Source organism: Chlamydotis macqueenii, chromosome 1 (genome assembly GCF_036417535.1).
Source record: "Chlamydotis macqueenii isolate bChlMac1 chromosome 1, bChlMac1.mat, whole genome shotgun sequence".
In the NCBI taxonomy this organism is placed as follows: domain Eukaryota; kingdom Metazoa; phylum Chordata; class Aves; order Otidiformes; family Otididae; genus Chlamydotis; species Chlamydotis macqueenii.
This window is the reverse complement of record NC_141556.1, coordinates 127,049,405-127,068,205: the sequence shown is the minus strand read 5'-3', so window position 1 is coordinate 127,068,205 and position 18,801 is coordinate 127,049,405. Positions and strand designations below refer to the sequence as shown.

The window sequence follows — 18,801 nt, the reverse complement described above, 5'->3', positions numbered from 1 at the left end:
TCTCCCTACAGAAGGAAGCCAGGAAATCTGAAACACTCATTCAGCCAGCCACCAGCTCTCATGCAATTTTCCTGTTAGCTTTTTTTCTCATAGCAAATTTCCATACAAATGCACTGAAGTTGCATATTTAATCCATAACGTGTAACCACGAAATGAAAGAGCAAAGATAACCAATGGTCTACTTGCACTTTTCTACTAGGCAAAGACTACAACTAGGCAATCAAAGGGCCAATGCAAGTGGAAAAAAAAAGTTTGGATTTGTAAATAGAAACAGTAAGTTGCATGTAAACATTAGAAGCTATTGACAAAATAACAAACATTGACATAATATTGACAAAATAACAAAACAGTTGACTGTCTTCATCATTGTGCTTTAATATACAAACTGGGAAATGTTTGTGAAAAAAAAAAAAAATTCCACCACATTCTCCCAAAGCAGTATTCCTTTTGAAATCTTGTTTTGACTCAGATAAGGAATTCTCCATACAAAGCTGAACCTAAATATCTAATATCTGATTAAAGAGTCAAAATACTCAGTAAAAATAAATATATTTTGAATATTTTGTGCCCTTACATTTTCACCTCAGAAAGTCTCTAAGTTAATTTTGGTTAAGACTGGGACTGAAAGTTACTTGATCTTTGAAAAGAGTCCAGGTGGAGTTTTGGAGGGTTTTGATTTTTCCCCAAAACTCTTACCTGTTTAAAAACCTGCTTCAGCATCTTTAAGTCCTCTCCATAACTTAGAAATGAAAACACATACTTCCTCTCTTTCCTGTGTTATTACTTCATGAGAAGGCAGATCACCTAACTAATGTGCAGCAAATAACCTCAGGTACTAAGACAGTAACTTGATTAACTTTTTGAAAAGGGATCCTATTTCTACCAATCAAACATTAGGAGAAGGCTACTAACCCCCCCTCTCAAAAATCATCTGAACATGTTATGGTTAAGCTCACTTAAACTGAAGCTGCCTAAACAATTTTAAAAAATCATTCCCCTATGTTAAGTATGGAGATACAGTCAGGAGAGGTGATAATTTAATGGAAAACCACTACCATTCCCTCAGAGAAGATATAGGCAGGTGGTTGTTTTGGAACTAGTCTGCCAATTGAGATCATTTCTGCAAGAATTATATACAATAAATAGATACATATCTATTTATATACAATAAATAGATACATAATGTTTACACAAGTATAATAAAACACAGAAAACCAAAAATAAATAGATTCTGCAGTGCTTATAATTTCAGTCTTGTAGATCTTTTACAGCAAGTATCTCTACATATAGGTGTATCCATCTTTATTATACTTTGTCTTTCTCTTTGTTTAAAAATATGCATGCATACAGCTACGTTTTTCCAACCAAAGAATCACAGCAGACTGACTGTTCACCGCATTACATAGAAAAGTTACCATAATATTCTGCCTGTATTATAAATTAACGGCCTGTAAACTTTTCTTTGGAAATAAGTTATTTTTGTCCAGTTCCATGTGAATATAAACTACCTTGGAAAACCTTCCAAACCTGGTTTTATAATGAATATGGAAATATGAAAAGATCCATTACGAGGCTATTTCCAAAAGTGTTGCTCTCCCCATTAACTTCAACATTAATCCATTAACTTCCTGACATTACAACACTAGATCATCACTCCGGAAAGAAATGATGAATATAGAGAGCTTTGCCGACAGAAACAATTTGTATTTTCTACATTATTGGAAATTGGTATGTAATTTTTCAATAACTTTGAGGAGTGCATGCCTTGCTTCAACTTAGCTCTGTGTGCAGAAACTCAGAGCAAAGTGTTGTGGTAAATGTTTTAACTGTCTGTCCTACCAGAGACTCATTAACTCCTATCTTACACGACTATAATGAATATTTTATAATTAAATTCGTGTTATTATTTTTATTCTCTTTTCTCTTTCATATGTTTTGGTCTTCTTTATCTTTTAGCTACTTAAGAATAGGTGTGTTGTTTTTTTTTTCTCAAGGAAAATGCTTCATTACCTTAATTTCATTTTGACATTTTTTTAAAGCACTACCTTTGTTTTGTCTGTGTCATCACTGGAATTTGCTGAATTTATTAAAAGAATACAGAATTAAGGCTGTGCATTTATGATGTTACTTAGGTATAAATTTATTTTTAATTTTTAATTAGAAGACACTAGTTGATGTTATTAGGAAGAAAGTCTGTGTAACAGAAGATCCTTGATTAAAACCAAGTAAAATTAGAGCTAGGCTTTCTTGTATCCCAGGATTGCCCAATGGAACAAAATAAATTATGCAGAGAAGTTCAAATATAGCAAGATGTATGTACAGCATCATCCAATTCTGAGCATGTAAATTCCCAGACTCGGCAAGTGTATGTTTCACAAGGCTGGGAAATCAGGCTGTCTTTCTGTCTTTTTTTTTTTTTTTCTGTAATTCTAGATCGTGTTTTATTTATATACTTAAAGAATTATTTTTTTCTCCTTAATCAAAGAATTCTATTTCAGTGTCTGCATCATAGTTAATAACATTAACTTAATTGTTAATTGTTTTACTAAAATCAAAGCAGTATGCTGTCAGCCTTGGAATAACAAAAATCCACAAAATGTTGAAACTGTACTTCACCCTATGTTGGTACACAGGGAGTGGCAAAATAGTATCTAGTAAGTTACCCCCCTGCAAGAAGAAGACAAAAGCAGGCAAGGTAGCCTCAGTCTTATCCACAAATCCAGGGCATAAAGTTCACCCCTCAGGGTATGACAGTGGAAGGTTGCCTTGCCTCTTTAGTCCCAACAGCGCAGGCGATGTAATCAGGCTGCTATTTAATTTCATATTTAGATTAACAAGAAATAGGCAGTCAACGAAGGAAAGGAAGGAAATCTTGTCTCCATCCTTCCTCCTCCTCATTTTGGCCATCCCAGCTAAATTGGTGCAGAGGGAGAAGAGATGCTTCACTAGCTCTTACCAAAACAAGGAGCCAATGAGTGAAATGGCAGTCCTAGCAGGGTTGAGTTGGTTTTTTGTTTGGGTGTTTTGTTTTGTTTTGTTTTGTTTTTTTACTGTAAGCTTAGTATCTTATTAAGAAGAGACTAGTTTTACACTAGCTTATGTTCAGATGACTTGGGGACAGAAAGGAGCTGACGTGACTGTGTACTATTTATACACGTATAACCTTTAGCCTGCTGAGTTAACCATCTGCAGTCATCACTTAATAACAAACAAGGCTTTAATGGGTAAAGACTCCCATTGGTTAGAATGCTGTATTCTGATTCTCTGTACCTAATAGTACTTAGAATTTAGTTCCCAAATATCAAAATAAAAAAACCCCAGAATTTAAAAAATGCTTTATTTTCTCAGCAAATTAGCTCTGAATTAACTTCTGATTCAACAGAATAATATTTAATTATCAGCTATATGGTACTTAGTCACTTTTCTTTTAAATGTCAAAACCAAATGTGTCAAATTCTATTAAAAACATTATTGGCCAAATACAAGCCAGTTACAGGTTTTTGTTTTATGCTGACATTGTAAAAAAATAAATAATCAAAAGATTGGTACTGTGGAGCTTATAATTTACTCGCGTGTAAGGATGCACTAACAGAAAAGTATTAACACAAGCACTGATTAAAAGTTCACTTAGAGCAGGGGGAAATTTTGCATTAACTCAGCTGTCTTTAGGCAGACCTATAATGTTCAACAAACAAATCAGAACAACACTTAGTGACTACTTTCTCACACCAAGCTGTGTTGAGATGCAAAGCTGACAAAATGAATATGTCTGAAGAATTCATTTAAGACTCACACTGACCTCTCTCTTTCCATCAACACAAATGAATAGAAATGACAGCTTTATTTTTATCCGTGTAACAGCAAGCCAAAAACCAGCATACTTACTCTACGTATTCAGGGGACAACATAAAAATATATGTTTGGCACAGAAGCCTGGAAAGTATTTATTTTAAGGACTTGGATCCATTTCTAGGTCCTTCAGTTTAGATAATACTATACAAAAGAATATAAATCTGCAAAACTCAAAAAATAGTTCAATTTTCCTTAGAATTCATGACCCCTTATCCCAAGCATGAACACAACAGCTGTCACATCTGAGAAGCTTTCATGAGGGATTTGACACAACAGGAATTACTGGAAGACAAAGATAATTCCTCTAGGAAAGCTGGCAGAAAATAGAGGGAAAAAAAAAGAAGAAAAAAAAAAAAGAAGGAAAATAGAAATGATAGAAATGAAAAAAAAACCCTCCTCATTCGCTAAGACAGAAGTGAATTTCTTCCAGACTTGTAGGAGAAAGGCTAGGCACAACCAAACAAATGAAAGTAAACAACCCTGGAACAGTAGAACTTGTTGAAGTTCTTACCATCAGGACAGTACAGCAAATTAAGACGGACTAGCTGTGACACTGAAATTATAATTATGGGCTAATGTCTGTAACTTGACAGAACACATCACATTGAGTCCAGATTGGGATGGGAAAGACTGAAGATGGTGATAGCCCAAGTACTTAATCACTTTTAAAGAAGCAGTGAAAAGAATCTGCAGGTATCCTTTCAAAACCTGTTTATATGTAGAGGTATGTTCTATGAATACTAGTATACTTCCTCTATAACTTGGGGGATGGAGGAGAAAAATGGCATATTCTTATTTCTCTCCTTGGAGGATGTTGATCCGAAAAACCCACAATTTTTCAACAAGCATACACTCTTAGATGAACCTAACTTAAACTTCATATAGGTATGTAAAAAAAATGGACATAAAATAAATTTCTAAAAAAATATTTTCAATTATTTTCCTAGTTAAGTAATTTTTGTTCGAGACATAAGACACTCCGACACAATGATGTAAGACTGTTTGCACAGAACTATTTTTTTTTTTTTGTTAATTGAGTCTTTGTAGTGCTGGGACATTGACTTTGTTGAAGCTCTTTTCTTTTTTTTTTTAAACCAAACACTGGGCAGAAACCAGAACTCTATCTCTGCAGAAAGACAGTGACAAATGGGAGTCCTCTACACTGAATGACAGTAGTATACATAATCTATAACTCTTTCTAATACATTAGTGAGTGATTGCCCTTGTTACCATAATCCACCCTTCCTGAGCAATGACCCTTACAGTGTAATTTTAAATGAGAAAACTTAACCACTTCTTAGCTCTAAATCGGCTGATGAAAGTTTTATCGCTTCTTACAGGAAAGCAAAAATAAAAAAGCAAACAAAAACCCAAACAGATTTTGTATCTAATACTAAATGTCAGAAATGCAGATAGCTGAAGACCAATTATGCAGTTACACACATAATTTCTCCAGCAGCAAGATCAGTTGATGAGGACCTCACCCCACTATTCTTCACAGCAGTTCATTACCATTCAGCTGTGCAAATAAGACTCTTCTAAGTCCACAAACTTTAGTCAAACAGCTGAGTGGTAGGAGTGAAAGAAAACAAAAATCTGGAGGGCAGGAGAGGAGAACATATCAGAAAATATTTGTGCAACTATTCTCCCAAATAACTAAAATGTAACGTTCCATTAACATGGATGCATAAATCACTTTAAGATGTTGATCAACTGATTGGTTTCAATCTTGTTTTTCCTCAACCAGAAAATGAGATATTATTAATCCGAAACAGCTGTTCTCAAAATTTATTCATGAAGAATGTCACCAAAGTATGACTATTTCCATAACATGAAACTTAAAAACTGATGCAACATTTAGGGCATACTTGCATTGCTACTTGAGGTACAGCTCAGGTATGTAAGTTAACTGAGGTGTACATTTTAGCACCTATAATGTTGACAACACGTGTGCTAAAAACACAAGAGCAGCCATTTCAGGGGTTTTTTTGCAGTTGATAACCCCGCCAAAGTTGAACTCAGTGAGATTATCTTGTGGCAAATCTAAAATGCTTGATTTTCAAAATATCTTGATATACTCTCTTACTTTTTTTCCCCCTTTTTCTTAACTACTTCCAGACAACCTATACAGTTTCATTATCAGTGTAGAGAAATATACCAATATCACAGGACTTCCCAGTCTGCACTACCAGTGCCTCAGTTGAGGCTGTTCTACAGAAGAGATGGAAATACTTGCGCTGAAAAGGTAGGTATTTTTCCTGCAAGACCAGCCAGCTATTTGTTATGACTGATAAGTTAAGACCAATTTCATTCAAGTATTATGTGACACACATTTTAGACTCTGCAAGTTAATTTCTTCCTAATTTTTTTTTTTTTTCCCTGAGAAATGAGGGATAAAAAGATTGTTCTCAATGTGTGCTGTCCAAGTTAGAGGACATTTTCTTTAACAATCTAATTAACTCAAGCAGAAATATTTTAATTCTCAGTAGTGACCTTAAGCTCAGTGTTCTGCTTTTTCAGAGCTTCCACAGTGTAGGAAATTTCTTTCCATGACTCAAGCTTAGCTTTTGCTTGTTCCAGAATGTGCTCAGCTTCTTGTTTAGCTTCTAGCCACTGTGTTGAATCCTTTAACATCTCCTGAAGCTGCTGTCTCCGGCTTTGGAGGTGTCCATGCACTTCATCCCACTGGCTCTGTATCTTTTCAACTGGTGAAACACAAAGGAAAAACAAAAGCTGAGTCACGTAAAAGCTTTTTTTTTTTTTTTTTTTTTTTAAGGGAGCAATTAACAATATTTAAATCTTTCTAGAACTGGCCATATTGGCGAACTCTTGCACTTTTAAGCTGCAACTGCAACAAAGTTTAGTACAACAAGGAAGAAAAGATAAACTGTTCTGGGTCACACAGTACGACACTATGGTACACAGCACGTGTTTCGATGCATATGCAGCCAGAAATGCCAGGTTGATGCCTCAAAAAGCATTATGAAACAGGATCACGTTAGAGAAAAAGCATTAGCAATCATCTTTCATTCTTACCAAACCAACAAAAGATTTAATATTTTCTGAAGAACAAGTCCTTTAGGAACTTCAGTAATACTATTTAAGGATGTATTGCAAGATATAGTTAATGGCTATACTTTCCTATTTCATTAAGGCAAATGCTGGTAGATTACAAAGGCTGTCTAAAAATCTTCCTCATATGTTCACATTAATTATAAAATAAATGACTAACTTTATCCACTATTTGAAAGAAATGTAATTTGTAGGAACTTTAAAATCACTAAAATCACAGATAAAAAGTGTTGGCTAGCATCCAGTACCAGATTTGTCTGTAGAAGCATAGCAAATCTGTTAGGTAAAGCATCAGGAGACCAAGTCATCCAAACAGCCAAAGTTTGACCGAAAAATAAAAAAAAAAACAAAACAAACAAACCCCCCAAAAACCAAAACTCCACAAAAAGTAAAATCTGTCCACTGCATGAAGAAATAGGCATTTTAAAATACTTTTTTTTTTAATTCCCTGAAGTTAGTCAGCATGAACTACATTATCAGTATTTTCTTGGAAGATTGCCTTGCTAAAAATTCACAGGCCTTCTAGGGAGGGAAACGGAGATTCCTAGAGTACTCAGAAAGCAACTGAAATTATCATCAAGTGGTAGTTCCAACACTGCATCTCTCACTGCAGGGCTGATTCCAGAATGGTGTAAAGGCATGAGAAATGCTTCCACAGGGAAAGAAGACTTCTACCTATCCATGCTCTTCCTTCTTCCAGAAGAAGGGATAAAGATCTTTCCATGGACTCCGCTGAGGTTTAGAGGAAGAGAAGAAAACCTTTCAGCTTCCCCTAGGATGCTCCCTAGCTCAAGCTTAGGGAGAAAAACTGTGATGAAGCACACACAGCAGCATGTTCAAGTTGAAGGAAATGCAGAAGGAGCTAAAGAAGCAGAACAGGAAAAACACAAAGCACAATCAGAGCAATGCAAGGATAGTCTAAGGACCAAATACTTAAATTTAATCTGAAGGAATCTAACCTCTCATTTTAGAAAGCTGTATGCGACGGTCAGAAAAATTAATTTCTGTGCCCTATCTGGATGAGGATTTCTGATGCAAGCTTTAGGGTATACTTGAAACAACAGAGATGTGGTCTACAGGAAGGGTGAATAACAGATGTCTTCCTGAACTGCTCAAGTAAAATCTCCATGCTATAGCTACAGCACGTGGCTCAAGGGTTGCGCTGGAGGTCTAGGGGACCAGGACTGCTCAAACACTTTCCATAGGGTTGCTGGCACATGGGCAATAGCTGCCACCTATTTCTTGCAAATAACTATTTGAGCTTCTTCCCCCTTAGACTCTGAGACATTCAGTGTGCTACCTTTTGACTCCTGACAACCTGGAGATTTTGGTACACAGCTGATAAAAATATAATGGCTTGCTTATGTCAGCTGTCCGTGAAAGAAAAACTATAAAAATCACACCTATTTTTGTTTTATTTTAAGTTTCTTTGTTTGTAGGTGTGGTGGGGTTTTTTTTTTGGAGGGCGAGGGAACTAAGAAATAATTGAAAACTATGTTGCACAACTGCTTTAAAAGAAAAATGGGTCTACAACACTATTAATTCTTCATAATAGCTGTCTTTAATAAGAAATGCTGATATTTCTTATCAACAAAAATATTTACAAATGGATCTGTTCCATAATGTCCCATGAGTTTTTTATCTAAGTAAGACATATTAGCAGTCTTTCTCTAGGGACTGTGCTTGTCTCAGCACAACTGAGTTTTTCATCACATTCTGTGGTCCTGGAATTCTGTGATGACCACTTATCCCACCCAAGAGAGGAATGAAGCTGCATAATGCAAGATGTATTAGGGACATATCAGGAGCCTGTTTACACAATGACTATGACTACACAAGCTACAAATGTATCAAACACATTTCCTCATTAAAATACTTGGGTTACCTGCTTCAAAAAGGGAAAAGAAAAGCTTCTAACATGGATACTTAAAAAATGACATACGTAATAGTTTCGCTTTAATATAGACTGGAATTGAAGGGTTCAGGAAGATACGAGGTAATTTGAACCAAAAAAAAATTAAAATGTTTTCTTGAACCAGTGAGTGACAAAATCCATTTAACAAAGTACTTCAGTTGGAGATAAACACACCATGATATCTACATAATTAATCTATCCCTTCTGAGCTAGAATACACTAAACAGTACGATACTATATAAGACAAAATATGTAATTTATTAGAGAGACCTTTATAATTATGACATTATTTAGTTTAAGGTAACATAAAAATCTCTTCATTACTGTAAGTTTACACCTTCTAAATGATGTTCCAATCTGAATGCAGACTATTGATTGGTTTTTGAATAACAAAAAACCCCAAGCCTCTCAAGCTTAAAGTATGAGTATTCATTTCTGAAATGTACAGAAAACCACAGTGTAAATCAGTGTCTCTTAAGGATGTATTTTGCTCCTGAGGATACTCTTTAGTGGGATATTTCCCACAGAAAGAAAGGTGAATATCACTTACAGATTTATCCAAACAAAAAAGTTCAGAAAATCCAATTTGAGTGTATATTGTGTTAGAACTGATCCCAGCAACCCATGAACCCCTCACCTGCAGCTAATGAGTTGCTGACTGCAGATGACAAGGGTCAGAGAATCGCTATAAAATAACGTTGTTGTACAGTAGAAGACAATTTAAAAAGCATTCTGAACATCATGGGGGTTTTGTGCAAGGGCACCAGAAGGTTTCCTCTGACTGGGTACTAACAGGAATAAGTTTATGAAAATATTTAAGTGTTTTACAAGACAGCAATGAGAAATCTCAGTACAGAGTTCTTTCAGGCTAACACTCTGCCTATATAGTCTTGGAAGGATTATTTCTGCTGCCACGACTTCATAAAATCCTTAAGATTACAATGAACAAATGGGATTCAGCAGAGGGAAAATTGGTTTCTTCTAAAGTCCAGTTACCCTTACCTGAAACCAGGGAGACAACCCCAGAAATAAGAAATACAGTTCCAAAATCAGAAAAATAGAAGAATCAATGACAAGTGGAACAACTGTTCCAGAAAATAATTTGCCCAAGTTCTAGAGAACTAAAGAAAAAAATTGATCACTACGTCCTGCCTTGAATCTAAGGCCTTCAATAAGTAATATTAAATAAATTAAATATATATATACATAAAAAAAAACCCAAAACCAGTGTACTGCAAAGATTACAAAATATCCTGAAACTTACATAAGAACATTTAATATGGCTAAAAACTAAACTTTGCCAGGAAAAAGTAATATAACTGTCCTTACTGCACTCCAAATTATAATAGCATATTACTGAGATATTTATTTTTATATATCATTGCACTTCCATACTGCGATGACTATGTATTGAAAACACCTAGATAGACAGAACAAAGTGGCTCCATGTGCACTGTTAATATCACTAAAGCACAGGAATTTTAAATAAATAGTAACAATGACAAAAGCCTTTTCCCGTCATAGTTCAGTAGTTTCTGAAGCACCTCAGCTTACACTGTTCATTACAGCTAACTCCTGTGTCTTCTCCATTTAGTTTAGTTTATTTTCCAGTGTGGCACTCCCTCTATGCATCTGATTTTCTTCCTCTTTATTTTCTCCCTAAATTTGGCAACAGCACAATATCTTTATTGTAAGAATCAGAATTTGAAAATATCTCAAAAGTATTCTTAATTATTCAGTATAGAATTTATTTACCCACCAATCTGCAAAGAGTCAATCCGGGGAAAAAAAGGACAACATTTTCTTTTTAGACTTAAGGAAAATTAATACCTTAAAATAATTTTATCGATCTGCGTGGCCGTTAAATATTTTTATTTTAATATAAAAAAGAAAAAATATTTGACAATTAACAAATCTAAACCAAGCACCAGAAAAACAAAATACATACAACACGTTACTTCCTGAAGTGAAACTCAAACCCCATCCATTTCCTAATCACAGTGCTCCAGACAGAAGTGCTCATCATACTTCACTTACAGAAGTTTTGCGCTTGCTTACTGGAAAGTGTGCAGCTTACTGGAAAGTGTCCAAGCATGGCTCCAGCTGCTCCCATTTGGAGACTCTCTCAACTCTCTCAAATGAGCAGTTCAGGAGCATGGTGAGATTCTACTAGTATGTCATTTCAATGTTGCTATTCAATTTCTTTTTTTCATCAGTACTATTTACTAGTTGTTCAATAGTGATTATATCACTAAGATAGAGAAAAGAAATTCTGCTGAACTGCTCGCAGATTTAGTAAGTTATTAGAAGAAATAACAAAGTAGAAAACTGCATTTAAAGCAATCAAACCCAAGATAACTATTTTTCAATCTGGTTATCATTGATTCAGTACACTGAGGAAAGAACAATCTCAGTTGAAGAAGACTACTGGCTTAAGATTCAGTTTTGTTCATAAACAATTTTTTTTTCATACTTTAGGTATAATAGAGAAACAAAAAAAAAGTCTCTCTTTCTCTGTTAAGAGTTCATATCATTGATATGACAAATATAACTCTCTTCACTGAAAGAGTTTACTCTGCTGTTTATATTATAACTGTAGTGGAAACAACAGCAAAGGAGTCTTAGAAGAAGCTATCAGTCACAGGAGAAATATTGTTAATGTTACTATAAGTTACATTTAGACTATGCAAAGATGAAAAAGCAATCATTCCATGCCAGTTTGATAAGTCCACTGAATCCAGTACACACTGAAAAACAAAAACAAAAACAAAACAACAACAACAACAAAAAAAAACAAAACAACCAAGTAAATGAATAGCAACAAAATTTGCACGGTAGAAAAACTCCACTTTCTTTGTCCAACAAATTACCTAAACTGCACTCATTTTGCTCTGTAGGAGAGTGCTTTTCAAAAGTATCAATGTCAATATATTGAAAGTTTCCTATAAAAGTAATTTTTTCACTGAAGGTTCATAGATTTGAAGACTACAGTGCGTAATGTAATCTGACCTGCTGCAGAATATGAGAATGGGAGAATTACGGACAGTTATAATTTATGTTACCAAAAGAAGCTACTGATGCACTGATATTCCCTAGCTGAAAATGAAAATCATTTTATATGCATCTTTGAGTGTTTCAATTTACTTATATCTTGCAACAATGATCATGATAAAAAGACACACTGAGCTTGAAATCTAGCCAATTCTGAAAAATGACTTACGAATAGTTTCATATTTTTGCCATAATGTCTTGAATCTTAAGGGTTTTTCCCCCTTTGCTTTGTAGCAATATGAAACACTCAATGCTTTGAAAGAAAAAAAGAGTAAACAGGATCTTCATTCTTAGGGTACTGAGTAGCCTTTAAAAACTACGGCTGCACAGAACAGCTATCACTGGTAAATCGAAGGAAAGTATAAAGAAGAAAACATTTTACGTCCTCTGCCAATTCTAAATTCGGTTGTCAATCTTAATTATAACAGGTTAAGAAATTGGTGGGGGAGGTCGCTGTGCTGCATTCACAAAATCTTCCCACAGAACTGGATGCAGCCCTGGTCTGAATGCGGTTTGTAGCATCATAGGACTGCAAGCACAACACTTCACATGGCAATGCAGGTACCAGCCAGCACTGCAAGCAGAAGACAGCAAGACACAGTAGTATGCAGAGTTAAACTGAGGACCTAGAGATCATAATATTAGAAAATGCTGAAAACATAAAAACTTTAGATTTTTGGGAGGGACAGGTGAAAAACAGCCCAAGCCCAACATCGTCAATCATATGCTATCCTGAAAATTACTCCTATATCTCCCTGGAGTTTAAGTCCTTTAGAAAGTTGTTTTCAAAGTTAAGTACATGTTTTAAGCTTCATCTTTGAACATCCCTCAGGATGGATTAGTTTCTGTTGGAGTTGCAGCCCCACAATGTACTTTTCTTTGAATGTTCTAGACAGGTAACTGTTAAGTATCTCACCTTACTTCATATGCTTTTAACTAATCTACACATTTATCCATATAAATTTAGTTTAGTTAAACTTTTGTGGCTGTATAGAAGTTTAGTTTTCCCAGTCCCAATTTCTGAGAGGCGTGATGGTGAAACTACAAAATAAGGATTTAAATATACCAGGTTACTGCACCTTTTTTACACTTTTCCCTTTCTTCCACTTAACAGTATATTTCCCCACATAATAGGGATAAGCAAACTATGAGAAAAAAAGATATGTTTTTCACAGGGCTACAAGATCATTCTGAAGGCACAAGAACCACACGCTACATGCAAGGCTTTCTGATGCTTTCCAATTTTGGCTCAGTTTTCTGGAAACCACATGGGTAGAATCACAGTTACAACATTATTTAAGCCTTGTCTTTTCTGGTTACCTTGCTTTTCATTATTGTATTGTTCTAAGCAAACAAACCTAAACTAAACTTCACCCCCCCCCCCAGGAAAAGTATTTAAAGTCTTCCACTTGTCAATTATTTCTCACTGACAGTTCTCTACCTTCACTTCTGCTGCCTTCCAGAACAGGCGGTGTCTGACCTGAGTCTTATTGTTCAAGAAGGAATCACTTTATTAAAGTCTATCATACAACATCCCTTGACAAAAGGATGCCCGCTCTGTTCTTATGAACAATCATGAATCTGAGAGAGACCAGTCTAGGGAGAACATTTGAATATTAGATGCAGAGTCAAACGAGGATAAGTTTAAAACATTTATTTTTTAAATGCTGAAGTACTTAAGAAGTTACAGGAACTGTTACAACATCTGCTAAGTTGCTGCCTGTAGGCTACCATTATGGAGTGGAGCTGGATAGGGCAAAGCACACAGTAGAGAACAGTGGGAGTCAGCTTACTCAGATAGTCAGAGGGTAATTTAATGCTTCATCTGTCCTTCTTTATCTTTCCTTGTAAAGCAGTATTTCTCTTAATCTTTTTCAGAGCCTTGTAAAAGTCATACTTATTAAGCAATGACCTTAGAAAGTTATGGCAATACTTTAAATAAAACCGGAAAAAACACTAATAATGTGTCATCTAAGACATTTTATGCATCTTTTAGATGATCAGCGATGTGATGAGAAGATTCAGCCAATAAACCCAAAATTAATGGTGGAGTGGCAACTTAGAATATCTCGCTTAATGCGAAGACTGTCATTTATGCCAGTAAGATGTCAGATATGTCTTTTATGCACCATTAATCTATTAAAGTATTTGCAGAAAGATTATTCCTTATCATATATGTATCATAATGTGTAATGACTGATTAAAAAAAAAGTCTATGGCTTACAAAAAATTAGGCAAAAGAGAAAGTACGTACACAAATTAAGCTGCATATAATCAAGTGAATGAGTAATACCTGGGAAGAAGGAAAGAACTTTAATCCTTTATACTATTGTGCAATATTGTAGTTTCTAAGAACAGATAAAAGGTATTACAAGGGAAACCAGGAAGAAGCAGCACTCAGAAACTTCAGGTTTTTTTCTGGGGTGATAAAGAACAACGAAAATGTACCTGAAAGACCTGTCAAGGCACGAAAGCCCTAGGAGGAAGAATGTTACTTTCCTTGGCTTCTCAGAGGCTAAGAAAGATGGGCAATTAGAGAGATTTCATAGATTTAAATGTGTTTTTTTAAAAAAAAAAAAAGAAAACACACACACTCATAATCTCATTTTCTTGTTTGATACTTTTCGGGGATAATTATTTCCAGCTATTGCAACTCTACAATTTAATTTTGTTCTGTTTCACTAGGGTAAGCCTACTTTACTGTTATCTAAAAATCACTTTCATATGATCAAACTAATGAAGGTCACTCTGTTCCCTTCGGAAGTGTCAGATCAAACAGTCTGAACTGAAAACTGTCAAGTGGTTTCCGTTAAGCTCCAAGTGAATAATTCTTCAGCACTGTGAAGCATGCTTTATACCTTGTGATACAGAGTGGGAGTTAGAGACCAGACTAAGCTGGTAGCACATCTAAAGAAATCAGTTTCTCATAACAAGCAAAAAGTAACTTCCAAGACTGAGCACTGAGAAGGGCATGCAAGAGCCCTTTTTATTATTTGGAAAACAAGTCCTTCAGAAAGCATTCACTAGTTTGCCAAGTTTTTTAAAAAAAAAATATTTATGTGCATAACATTTATCATCTCTTAAATGAAGTTTTCATGATCATTTTTTCACTAAGTGAGAAAGGGAACAGATCATGGTATGCATGATGTGGAAGAGCATTTGCCTTGCATTTTAAAATGTAGTACAATCTGTAAAATTTTGATGTGAGAAATAAACACTTATGCTAAAGAGAAGTAAGATTCCTCAAGATTTAGTGTGAAATAGGTAACAGACCTAAGCGGTTTTGCTAGAAACCTACAGAAACAAGTAAACATATGTATATGCATATACTTACATTAGAATCAGAAATGATATTTAGACTGATGTAAGGTAGCCAAATTGAAGCCAGATGATTAAGACTAATCTGATTAACTAGATGAGTGAATATGTAAGTAACCCAAGTGTTTCAGTTTCAAATGTATAGAAAACTTTTTAAAGAACTTAATAGGAAAAAATAATTAATTTTTATATATTCTTAGGAATGTAAGGATTGCTTAGAAGTGACTAGGTATTTTAGTATTTTTCTTTGCCCAAATATCCATTAATATTTTTTCTAGGAGTTTGGTTACTTAAACTATTAGAAGGAACATACTTTATAATTACGAATCTTATTTCTCTTCACGGATGACAGCATTTGTAATAATCAACCTACGCACAAAATAGCTAAGAAAATCTTTTTTTTTTTTTTTTAGAAGAAATATGACTTGTCTGTGCCTGTATTCAAAAATGGGACATTAAATTAGTGAAATTATATTCTGCTTTCTCTGAATATAAACAATAATACTACTAGCATTATTAAAGTACATCAGCTTTCATATACTAATGTTTTCATAGACTTCCATACTTATTGATGCAAAAACATAACGGTAGGTCTGGCAGTCTAAGTCCCGAAATGTGTGAAATTCATTACCTACCTAATGAAGCATATAGGCAATTAATTTCAGAATTCTTAGTACCACATAGCTTTGTGTTGCCATCATACATTCATATTCACACTGTATATTTTTAATGTCATCAGCCTGCTAACTCTTACTAAGTTTAGGCTGAGACTTGCTATTGTTAATCTGTACACTGATTTGCTTTGGTTTTGATTTAATAGATCCAGTTCTAACTGTATGGCAAGACTGTGGGAGAACTTGCAATACCAAAATACCTAGAAAACTAGAATGGACTTAGGAATTCTGCAAAGGTAAGAACAGGCTCCAAGTTACTGAAGCAAAGTTTGCATGCTGTTTATATCTCTATTTTCTTCTTCAGGAAGCAAAATAATTTCCTCTGGAGAACCTCCAATCCCCCCACATGCCATAAATCCAAAATTCAAAATTTAAAGACTGTAATAGTGGCTCCCATTTGTTGGTCTTAACTCTGAGACCATCTGCTGGGCTAGATTTGCTCAAAATATGAGGACAGACTATCATGAATCTTTCGCTGTGCCTCTTCTGACAATGCCAAATCTGCACAGTGATTCAAGTGCTGTACCCCCACAGCATGTGCCTTTCACAGAGGATCAGCTGGGAGATGACTCTAGAGCTCCATTCACTCACCTACGCAACAGTCCCAGAAAGCGCGATGCAAACAATAATACTAAACTTAGCTCAGCAGATGAACCAAAAAAAGCCATGTACGCATCAGAAAAAACAGTGGGCCAAATCAAAATATCATAACTTTGATTTTTGTTTTTGCCTTTGAAAGAAAAGAAAACTTGCAAATGAGCAAGAATTAGAATTAGCAAGAAGTAGAATTATTTAATTTTAAAATATTTCTGTATTCAACTTCAAGCATAAATTGTAGTAATTTTGTACCTGAACTGAGTTAGCTTAATAAATTTGTTATCTCACAACAGAAATAGAAAACTGTATAAATATGTTGTATTTACAAATTATCAATTTCATAACCACAGAATTATAGAATGGTTTGGATTGGAAAGGACCATCAAAGATCATCTAGTCCAACCCCTCTGCCATGGGCAGGGACATCTTTCACTAGATCTGGTTGCTCAAAGGCCTGTACAACCTGACTTTGAACAATTCCAGTGGTGAGGCACCCACAACTTCACTGGGCAACCCAATCCAGTGTCTCACTGCCCTCACTGTAAAGAGTTCATTCTTTATATCTAATCTAAATCTACCTTTTTGCAGTTTTAAAACACTATCCTTTGTCCTGTCACTATGGGCCTTAGTAAAAAGTCTCTCTCCATCTTTCTTATAAGCCCCCTTCCTATACTGAAAGGCTGCAATAAGGTCTCCCCAGAGCCTTCTCTTATCCAGACTAAACAGCTCCAACTCTCTCAGCCTGTCCTCATAGGAGAAGTGTTCCAGCCTTCATGGCCCTCCTCTGGACTCACTTTAACAGGTCCATGTCTTCCTTACGTTGAGGACCCCAGAGCTGGATGCAGTACTCAATAATGTAGTGAAATATCAGATATACAGCTTCCTCCATGGTATTTTTTTCAGTGGCAGCTGACTAGAAATACCAGCACAGACAGAAGCTTATAAACTCAAAACAACGTAACATTTAGACAACAGATTATGTATTGTACTCGTGATTTGGGTCAAATAGTTATTTCTCTTACAAGAACCTTCCTGAGAGGAGAAAAGCATCAGATATCACAAGAATGTAAATTAAAGACTGTATTTATGGGCAAGACAAAAACAAATTTATTTTTTAAATTTACAATTACAGTCTTTTAGAAAAAAAAAAATTAATATTGAACTAAGTATATCCAAAGGTGAGTTAATTCCTCAGGGCTTTTGCTTCTACTTCAGATGACATTTCCACATCTCACACCCCATTCTGTCTTCCATCTCATATTTGCATCTATTTTCTACATACTCCAGAGATGCTATCAGTCTGATACTAGTTAATCCCTACTTTTTTCTACACAGAGAAAGACAATCTTAGCTTCCCAACTCTTGAAATCCTTAGTGGCCTGAAATGCAATACTCCAGGACTTAAAAGTAAGCTGAAAAATGACCCAGAGATTCTTTTGTGAGCAGGTTGTTATGAATTTTATTTTTGTTCTTATTTTAATGAGTATTCTCCATTTTTTTGTGGCCAAGTAATATTGGGACTTTCTTGAAATAAAAAGCAAATATCCAGCAGAGTCAACTAAGGAATTAAAACACAGTACAGAAGAAATGTTTCTTCTGAAATTTCCAAAACATTCAAACATTTTGAGCATTGAACTAACTGTGTAGCTACACTGCTCTGTATTTTAATTTTTTTTTTTAAACTAAGCACTGATCAGAAAATGAAAGGCCTATCACAAAAATGCTGGTACTTGAGCTATTAAAGGATCACAGCGCTGCAAGCATAGGAGAATGTAAGAAAAAAAAAAAAGTAACATTTTCATTCCTGTTTTTGATTTACAGGACTAGGTTTCAAGGTCACATGAACTGGGTTCTAAGCTATGGAGCTTGGCATGACATACACATGTATTTATTTCTTAATAACTAGATATATAATTTAAAAAAAAAAACCACAAACCACAAAAGTCCAGTATTTTAGCTGACTAATAAAATAAATATATATATAATGAGCCAATCACACCAATCTTGAGAAAAAGACAGACATGATAACTTGTCTTTTATTGTGTGTTTTGTTTGAGAAGGGGTTGGGCTTGTTATGGGGGGTTTTGTTTTGTTTTAATCATATATCTATGCTTCTTTGATCATGTTCTCTTTGCTACTCCAACACGGATCATAACACTCATGAGACACTAAACTTAATCAAATTTAAACAAACCAACACATTTCTAAGTAGAGTTCTGATACGGCTGAAACTCAGCAAATTTTGAAGCTAATACACTACACAGGATTAGACTGGATATTAGGAAGCATTTCTTTACAGAGAGGGTGGTCAAATACAGGAAC

At 34.9% G+C, this 18,801-nt stretch overlaps 1 protein-coding gene across 11 annotated transcripts in view; it reads right to left on the bottom strand.

The window, feature by feature from the left end:
• DMD (dystrophin) overlaps window positions 1-18,801 on the bottom strand; it is a 1,302,935-nt gene that overhangs the window by 275,832 nt on the left and 1,008,302 nt on the right. For all 11 annotated transcript variants that reach the window (XM_086766697.1, XM_086766715.1, XM_086766672.1 and 8 more), the window contains one exon: window positions 6,346-6,557. In XM_086766697.1, coding sequence (XP_086622823.1) covers window positions 6,346-6,557 — 212 coding nt within the window. The remainder of the gene's footprint in view (window positions 1-6,345; window positions 6,558-18,801) is intronic.